Source organism: Cyprinodon variegatus, unplaced genomic scaffold (genome assembly GCF_000732505.1).
Source record: "Cyprinodon variegatus isolate N-32 unplaced genomic scaffold, C_variegatus-1.0 Scaffold164, whole genome shotgun sequence".
NCBI classification, from domain to species: domain Eukaryota; kingdom Metazoa; phylum Chordata; class Actinopteri; order Cyprinodontiformes; family Cyprinodontidae; genus Cyprinodon; species Cyprinodon variegatus.
The window spans coordinates 723406-733096 of record NW_015150617.1 but is presented as its reverse complement, the minus strand read 5'-3'; the positions used below and the strand labels follow the sequence as shown (position 1 = coordinate 733096).

The following is a 9691-nucleotide window of genomic DNA, read 5'->3' as shown; positions in this document are numbered from 1 at the left end:
GTGCGATTCAGTTCTAGTAATCAGGAAATTTCAGACATTCATAAAAATCTTAGCTTCCCTACCATGCCAAGGTAGGGAAGCTAGGATTTTTACAATTTCCAGTGATGATTCTGCTTAGCAGTGTGATGAACCTCAACGTCTGTGGTTGTTTCCTGCGTCTGTAAGCCCTGATTAGGTGAACGTTTCTCGTATCCACTTCCCAAAAGTTGACTCAAGGAAATTCACCAAAGGCTGCCTTCTTTGCCTGACTCTCCGCAAAGTTCTTGAATGTTTCGGCCGCCGCCATGTTGGTTTGCTTGTGCTTGCTTGAGAGAGCAGAAGTACCGTAGATCATCACTAGGAGGGAGGAACCGTGCTAGCTTGGGGTGTAAACAGTCATATGGAACCAAGCTCGGCACAGATCGGTTTTCAGAGGGTAGTGTAAACGGGCTTAGTGTGTCTCAGTCATCGTTGACCTATTCGTTAAGCTCTAAAGAGAAAATTATTTAACCCTTTAAAGCCTGAACCCTGAAATAATTGACAGAAATTTCAAATTTTTCAAAATTAGAATCGTCATTGAGCTTTCTGATAAATTACATTAATAAAAAACATTTTGTATAGGGTAAATTAGATCATTTATATGGATCAATTTTGATACAGGCAGTTCTGTATAATATTTTATTGTCTAATAGATGTGTCTGATTGTGTAGGTCAGGGTTCCAAGAACAAAAACACTGCACTGATGTTGCAGTGGCCTCAAAAACTCAATGTCAAATGTGATACACTTTAAAGAGTTAAACACCTCTCAGTAATCATTGTGGCAGGTGAACCACTTTCAAAAAAAAATATTTTCTTTTCATCTTCCCTTCTGATATTTACATGATCTTTGAGTCTTTGAGTCATGAGTCTCTCTGGCTGGAAGGCCTCTTTGCCATTACCCTAATCTTTAGGTTTCCCTCTGTCAGATTCAAACCAGGACTCCAGGACATTCCAACCTTTCAGGGGGTGTGAATGCTTTTGCTTCCTTTCCATGGGCTCTTCTGTTACAGATCAGAAACTGGAGGTTGAATGTTTTTTTTCTTTCTGCCGCCTGCTTCCTTAAACCTTTTGTCTCTTAAACGTTTTCAAACCTTCAACCTCGGTTTGGTCAGATTCATGCAGCAGCGTTGCTTCTGGAACATTTTGCTTAAAACATTTTTGTAAACAGGAGAGAAAATGTTGGGTAAGATTTCAGTCTCTAAAGTTTCTCACTTCTCTCTGACATAAGCAGACTGAAATCCTCGACTGTGACTCTCTGCTGCCCTCTGCTGACAGGCAGGGCTCTATTGCTGCCTTTTTTATGTTGAGAATTAATTATAGAAAGTCAGATTTAGCCCCTGATTAGAACCTGCGTGAGTTCCCAGAAAGAGCGGTGGTTTGATGTTTTTGCATGCATGTAACCGGAGCTGCTGTAACCTGAGCCTCTTCCTGCGATTAATCCAGAGCTTCCAGTTCTGGACTGGGACTGGGAATCATGTTGCTAGAAGGAGGTGCAGCCGCGGGTTTTCAGATTCCCACGTGGAGCTTTTACTCTGTTAACTGTCAGTGGTGCTATGCAGTGCTGGAACCGGATCCCCCTCTGAGAGGCCTCCAAGCTGAACGTCTCGCTGACGGATAAACAGCCCGGGTCTCTGCACCATGACCTGGTTCTGCAACCTGTTCCGACGCCTGCTGCTGAGGAAGAGTAAAGGAGAGGAGGAGGACGAGGAGAAGGGCAGTGTTTACAAGGAGAGTAGCCAGCAGGGTGAGTCCATCGCTGTGGGTGATGGTCCGGTACTCCTCAGAGAGCCAAAATAATCTCACACTGTTGGTTAAAGAGGGATAGATCCTTTTGGATCACTTTAAATCTATGAAGAAGAAGCAGATCCAGGTGAAGCTGGGCTACTGAAGAAGCTTTAAAGGTGTCTGAATGATGACAAACCTCTGACTCCATGATTGGTGCCAGAGACCTCAGAACCAGGCGTAGAATCAGGTTCATGTCCAAAAGCTGATTGTTGGTCATGATGCCACCTCTCTCCACTTTTCTTTCTCCTCTGCTTTGCAGCCGAGCTGCAGGTGTGATGCAAAACAGTTTGATTGGAAGGAGACGTGAAAAGCATGCAAATCATCAGGGTAGCGTGTGTTCTGGTGTGGTTACAAAGATCAGAACAGCTTCCTCTGGCATCGCACACAGGAATACTGTCTACACTGGGGGGGGGGGGTTAACAATGGAGAGAGGATGCCAGACTTCAAGACTGAATAATATCAATAAAAATCTTGGTAAAACTTAACCAGTAAGGCAGGAAAAAGCTTGTCAGAGAGGGAAAAACACTCTGCAGTTGTTGATAATGGGGTATATTCAGGTAAAATGGGATTTTTTTTTTTTAAAGTTAAATAAGGGAAAAGACAGCTGATTGTTCATAGAACAGACTAAAAAAGACAAAGAACATAAAACTGTGCAATTATGCCTTAATTTTCACAAACACACAATCCCAGAAAAGCTGAACAAGTGTTGAAACTGACGTTAGCATCTGTGGGAGGGATTTTATATCAGATGTAGAATCTGCGGAACCAGAACCAGGTTTCTAAACACTGTGTTTGTTGGTAACAACAGAGATCATAAAGTCTAAGGGGAGATGGGAGAAAGGATATGCAGAAGCGCTAAGCTGAGCAACAAGGTAATGATGAATTATAATCTGCCTTTTGAGCAAAAAATTAGACAAATAAAAGAAAAATCTGACATTAATTAAGTTTTCAGTTCGTAACAGTGCTTATTTAGTTATATTTATAGGGAAACATTATTTGTAATTTTTTCAATGCTCTATTTGTTCTTGCCAAAACAAAAATATTTAAAGAAATAAGAATTGATCATATTAAATAATTAACAATAATCCAGCCTTAAAGCACTAAAGGAATGGACTAGTTCCTCAGCATCACCTCTGGACAGGATATTTCTAACTTTTGCAATAGTTCAGAGATTAAATTGTACCTCTTTGATATGGAATTTAAATGACACCAAGATTTTTTTACTTTATTATCTGAGATCAGTTTAATCCCATCCAGATTAAGGGACTTCCTAATTAGCTTCTTTTTCAAAGACTAGAACTTCTGTTTTGTCTGCATTCAGGAGCAGAAAGTTAAGCGACATCCAGGTTTTTCTGTCTTTAAAACATGCCTGTAATCTATGTAATGGGTTAGCTTCATCTGGATTAATACACAGATATAGCTGGTATTATCAGCATAACAGTGGAAATTAATCCCATGCCGTCCGATAATTCTAGACATTAAATTTTCTCCTTTTTTGTTATTGTTCCAGTTTCACTCTCAAGGCTGAAATCACAATTTTGTTTGATCATTTTAAGAGTTTTTTTTATGTTCTCCTGATATTTTTTTTAAGTAATCTGCTTTATAAACTCTGAGGAACTCTTTTGGAAAACAGTTAAGCTATTAAATTTGCACATTTAATGTTTGCAGATGAGCTTCTCTCTATGAATGTGTCTCTAAGAAGGTAGAGTAAAGTATAAAGTACCCCAGTTATACTTAATGTGACCGTACAGCACCTCCTCCTCCTGCTGGATCGTTCTGGATTATAAATATCTCTGATCTGCTCTCAGGACCTCACCCCTCTCATGTCGCACATATCTCTTTACATATAAACAGACGTACAGTGCAATTACGGCAGCTGAGTGGAAACACACGACTCGTTTAAACCGTCGACATTCCGCGGATTAACGGGGAACTCTTTTGTGTTATTATTAAACTGGAACCAGCGTTCCATCGGCCTCCCGTCTGTCTCCTCCTGAAACCAGATGCTTTAACAAACTAAAGGCCAAAACGTTAATCTGCAGTTTAGAATTTTCACTTCTAGCTCTTGTTCCTTTAGAAATAAACAATCATATTAAGCCACCTAACTCTGACAGCAGCCCTGTTCAACAGGCCTGTCTTAGACTTTCCCTGCATTTCTTGTTGGGTTTTTTTATACCTAAAGAAGGAATATTTCTATTTAGGTCACTTAGTTCCACCTGTGAAGCATTCAGAGAAGAAATGCCTCAGTATTAAACCAAAGTTAAATTAGATCCTTAGCTTCTTTCTTACTACACTGCAAAAACGCTCTAGAAATAAGTAAGAATTTCTTAAATTAAGTGCATTTATCCTTACTTTAAGTAGGTAAATTAGATAGTTTGCCAATGGAATGAGTATTTTTACTCTTAAAATAAGACAGTTAGATAATATGCACTTGAAATAAGACAATGCAATTGTGTTTTCTTATTTTAAATCTCAATTGTCTTGTTCCATTGGCAAAATGTCTCTTTTACCTCCTCAATTCAAGAACAAATGCACTTATTTAAAGAAAAAATTCATTATCTAGATTTCGAACACAACAAACAGAACTTGTTCTGTTTTCTTTACTTCAGTCTAATAAAAAACTCAGAGATTTAAATTTGATTTTAACAGACAGGAAACAGGATGATTCTCAGACAGCTGTCAGCTAAAGGTGAATAAGCTCACCTTGTTTCTTCCATCAGAGGTCGATCCAGTGGAATAAATGACATGCCTGCTGTCATTTATACATAAAAGAATATCTGTTAGGTCACTTTCTACTCAGATAAATAAACCCTGTCAACTTGGCTTATCTTAGCTTGGTATTGTTGTGCTCTTGGATACATGTATGTTGTTTAATATTTAATCAGATAACTTTGAGTCTGCTATATGTAAGTGGCTGTGTGTAAGGACAACAGATGATTGAATATGAGCGCAACAAAAAGGATTCAACTCCCGGTTAAATGTGTTTCAGTTAAAAACTCTTAACTTAGCCATTGAAACTTATCTACCGAAGGCTTCTAAATACATGCAGTAGACGTGTGAATACAGATACAGATACTCTCTCTCTATATATATATAGCCTATGTGTATATGTCCATGTGCCCACATGTTTACTTCTGGATAAGTCATGCTTTTTGGGTCCAGAGGTAGATTCTGTAAAGCGATCATGTCTGTTAGGCTTCCAGTCGGTGTAGGGTCTGCAGAAACATTCTGGTTCTCAGGATCATACATTTTACAAAACTTGAATCTAAAAAAAATGAAGAATTCAGCATGAAAGATTTAACAGCAGCAGTGCAGATGTTCGTTTACACATGATCAGGCTGTAAATTATTCATGCAAGCGGAAACACAGCTTTAGACTGTAACCAAGATCTGTACATAGCTTTCTGTCTTAGAAGAGGCCGATCCATGTCAAGTTTTCTCCCCATTCCTCCTGCAGAACGATCTGAAGGCTTCAATCAGCTGCTGATGAATAATGGTTGTTGGTGCAGTTTTGTCTAATGGATCCCAGATCACTACTTCCCAGCTTTTAAAAACCTTGAACTTTATCCTCTGTACAGTCAGTCGACAGACTGTCTGTGTGTATTATAAACCAGGACTGGCCTCAGATTGCTCCAGTTCTAACTGGTTTAGAACATTCTGCAGCCTGAGCTGCAGAGAGGAAATAAAGAAAATCACCTGAAGACTAAGGAAGAGTAAAGCAGCACAAACTTATCAGCTCTGATGTGTTTCCTGGCTGCAGACTCACAGACTGAACTGTAATACTTCCAAACCACCAGCAGAGGGCAACATACTGCCAGTTATGGGCCTCATCGACCTGCTGTGTTTTTATGCAGCACATTTTGTTTCATTATTGCAAGCAAAGAACAAGTTTTGAAAATACTAATTTGAAATAAAAATAAAAAAATCCAGAAATGAAACATTTGAAAAATGTTTCAATATTAATAGTATTTTAAGTGTAACTTTGTTGTTTTATTAGTTTTCCTTTCAAATTGTTCTTCTTATTTAAAAAACTTTCTTCAATTTTTTTATTTGCATTATATCTTTTTGAATATCACTTTTTCTTATTAAGTTTTATGAATAGCAATCTTTTCAAAATGCCATTTACTCCTGAGGTGGGCTTTACTCTGGAGGGGAGGATTTCTAAAGGTCTGCCTGGACATTAGAAAAAAGGCTTTTATGGGTCAAAAGTGAGCCTTTTTTTTTTTTTTTTTTTTTTTGCTTTTAGTGAAAAGAATGTTCTCTGTAAAACATAATTAAAAAATAATGCAGTTCCTTTAAACTCAGTTAAAAAAGAGACATTTGTAAAATAAAGGCCTGAAAAAATTAAATTTGAAAATATATATATAAAAAGAAGGGGGAACAAAATACAATCTGTGCACAACAAAGAGACACTCAAACATTTTTAGATTAAGAAGTTTTATTTCTGGATTTCATATTTTATTCTAATATCTCTTCACAAAACATGTATTATTGCAACTAAATTCATCACATAGTTTTTTAATTTCCGGTTATTAGAACAACAGTTACCTCAGAATTTAATTTTTTTTTTTTATATATATTTATCAAATAATTTATGTTATGCTGACTTAATTTCTTAAAAGAACAATTTCCATCCATCATATTTAGATCACACAACAGTTTTGTTCTACTAATTAAAAAAAAACTTTCAGTAAGTTAAGCCTAGAAGATACAGTAGCCCTGCCTTCCTCTGATGATGATCCTCAGTCAATTTTAAAGCCCCGCCCACTTCTCAACCAGCGTCTTGTTTGGATTTTAGCCGTACTGCAGCAGAAACTGGAGTTTCATTAAAAAAATACTTTCTCTCTGTGAAACAGGAGCGAAGCAAATTTACAGCAAATGCTTTGCCGCCTACTTGCAGCTGATCAGCTGCAGCTCCACGAGGAGAGCCTCTGGTAAAGGAGGAAATGTTTTCAGAACCTAAAACCTCGTAGCATTGCCTAAGTTTAGCTGTTCCCTTTTTTCAGCCACTTTTGTTATGACTGCAGAGGATTTCTACTTGAAAACAGAAAAGCTTTAGTCTTTAAAAATATGGAGCCCATCTGAACCAAGAAAAGCATTTACAGAATGAACCTGCTCATATAGTGAAAATCTATAGATCTATAGTTTAGTTCTAAATTTGTACGTTCCTTGTTTGCAACAATAATGGAGCAAAACTAACTCTATAAAGATTTACAAGAAACAGCGGGTAGAAAGAGGAAGAAAGAGGTGCATGGGATATATATACAGTATATATAGTGCATCCACATATGACAGATTTTATTCTTTTTTTATAGTAGGATAAAAAAAAAGAATAAAATCTATAATAAATAAATTTAAATGAATAAATCTAATATAAAACATGTTTGTTGCAGCTAAATGGAGCCAGAATCAAGTCAGAAATTGACTGAAATGGAAGCACAATTTATCCAGAGAGCGATCTGATTATTAACCAGACCTTAACCTTTAGTCAGCAGATCAGTCAAGTAACAGAAGAACCTCTAATTTCAGTCATAGCTACATATGTCTAATAAAAAAGGCAGCAGATATGAACCTAAGTTCAGTCTAAATGAAACCAGATGAGCTTTAAATCAGTCCAAACTTTACCAGGACTGATCCAGACTTTAGAAAGATGAGATGAAGCTAAGAATGAGGGAAAATTAAAGCAAAGTAAATCAATAATGGAGATCAGAACCTAAGATGGTGTTTGGTTGGTTGTCCTTCCAGCATCCTGATGACATTCTGCTGTCCTCTGATGTGGCGTTTTGTCCATTGATTAGGAAACATCCGTCTCTTCCTACACACACATATAAACACACTCCAGTGGGCGTTAATGAGTGGTTGGATCAATGCTGATGCCGCTACGCCGCATCTTCTGTCCTTCAGTCACAGACTTTGATGACTGGATGATCTGGTTGAACTGTAAAGTGTCTTGAGATGACATGTGCTGTGAATTGGTGCTATAGAAATAAACTCAATTGAATTGAATTGAATTGAAGTTGTTGAAAGGACGTTATTCAGGTGACAGGGATTATACAGGAAATAATTTAATGCTCTTAGAAATCATTTTAATGCCATCAACAAGTACCCATGATAGATAGATAGATAGATAGATAGATAGATAGATAGATAGATAGATAGATAGATAGATAGATAGATAGATAGATTTGCAGCCACTTATGTTGAAATTTGCATCTTCTTTCTTTTTTTCCGCCTCGAGCTTCTTTTCCGAACATTTACGATCAACCGAAGCAGTTCCGCACAAATATATTTCGATATTATGTATCTGACTTTATATCTGTTTTTATAAATGGATATTTTTAATTTCAAATAATCACATTTACTGAATTTTAAAGCCTTAATAAAAAAAAAAATCTAATTTAATGACTTTTAATGACCCGTGGAACCCCTGGGTGAACCTGAACCTGTTGCAGCACCTCCTCAATCCCTCCAGCTGGACCTGATGCTGAAGAGGTCAGCTGCTTGATAAAAGCCAAATATCCCACAGCATTAAGGTGCTCCTGAATGTGTCCTGACAGACACCACAGTTACCGCAGGTCACCTCTAATTAAACCTAGCGTGAGGTGAAGACGGTAGACCACCTGACCATCCTCACCATGACCTGATAATCATAATGACAGATGAAGATGGCTCCTGTCCTCCTCTTCCTCCCTCGCTCCCTCACTGCAGGTATGAGGACATAAATACGTGTCAGTAATTAAGGAATCTGACCTGGTTCCTCTGCTCAGAGTGAAGGCCTACATCTAGCGTGACGGTGCGTTCACTGACACGTCGGTGCCGCCGCCTGCATGAGGCTGCATCCCAGTGTTTGCAGGGTCACATGACCTGGCTGATGGGATCTTACTGGTCCAGCCTTTTACTGTAGATTCGTTGGTTCGGACTTGATGTCAAGATTTATTTTTAAAACCCAAGAATTGATTTTACTTTATTATTCATTTAATTTCTCTTTTACCATCTTTTATTATTCTTTTTTTGTTTTATTGTGTTATTCTATGTTATATGTTTACCTTTATTAACCCATTATAAGGTTTGTTTCATTGCTTATCTTTGATAATTACCTTTGATTTGACTATAATGGGGATTTAAACACAGCTGTGCATTTATGCCTAAACAGCAAAAAATGGAAATCTAAATGAGTCATTTTTGCTCAAATTAAGTGTATTTTTTCTTGAATTGAGGAGGTAAGTGAGATACTTTGCCAATGGAAAAAGACAATTTACATTTCAAATAAGAAAAAACAATTGCTTTGTCTTATTTTAAGTGCATATTATCTAATTATCTTATTTTAGGAGTAAAAATACTCATTCCATTGGCAAATCATCTTATTTAGATGCTAAAATTAAGGGTAAAGACACTCAATTTAGGGCTGCTCAGCAGAACAGTGGGTAGCACTGCTGTCTGCAAGAAGGTTCTGGGTTTGATTCCCGGCCCAGGGTCTTTCTGCATGTTCTCCCTGAGCATGCATGGGTTCTCTCCGGGTACTCCGGCTTCCTCCTACAGTCCAAAAACATGACTGTTAGGATAAGTGGCTTCTCTAAATTGTCCTTAGGTGTGAGTGTGTGAGTGAATGGTTGTCTTGTTTGTCTCTGTGTTGCCCTGCGATGGACTGGCGACCTGTCCAGGGTGGACGCCGCTTCTTGCCTGTAGACAGCTGAGCTAGGCACCAGCACCCCTCATGACCCCACTTGGGAGTAAGCATGATAGAAAATACATGGACACTCAATTTAAGAATTTTGTTTACTTATTTCTAGATGTTTTTGCAGTGTTGTGGTTGACCAGGTTTTTAACGGAATAGTACACCCAAAACATGATTAGCCTTCATTTTCTACTCACCCCCATGCTGAACAACA

General features: G+C 37.8%; 1 protein-coding gene across 2 annotated transcripts in view; it reads left to right on the top strand.

Annotated features, from left to right (window-relative positions):
- Positions 1–9691, top strand: part of fgf12 (fibroblast growth factor 12) — a 69793-nt gene that overhangs the window by 27802 nt on the left and 32300 nt on the right. The window contains exon 1 of one of the 2 annotated variants that reach the window (XM_015378088.1): positions 1555–1762. The exons of the other annotated variant lie outside the window; for it this stretch is intronic. Coding sequence (XP_015233574.1) covers positions 1657–1762 — 106 coding nt within the window. The 5' untranslated portion in view covers positions 1555–1656. Of the gene's footprint in view, positions 1–1554; positions 1763–9691 lie in introns of those variants that run through there. 2 annotated transcript variants of the gene reach the window in all.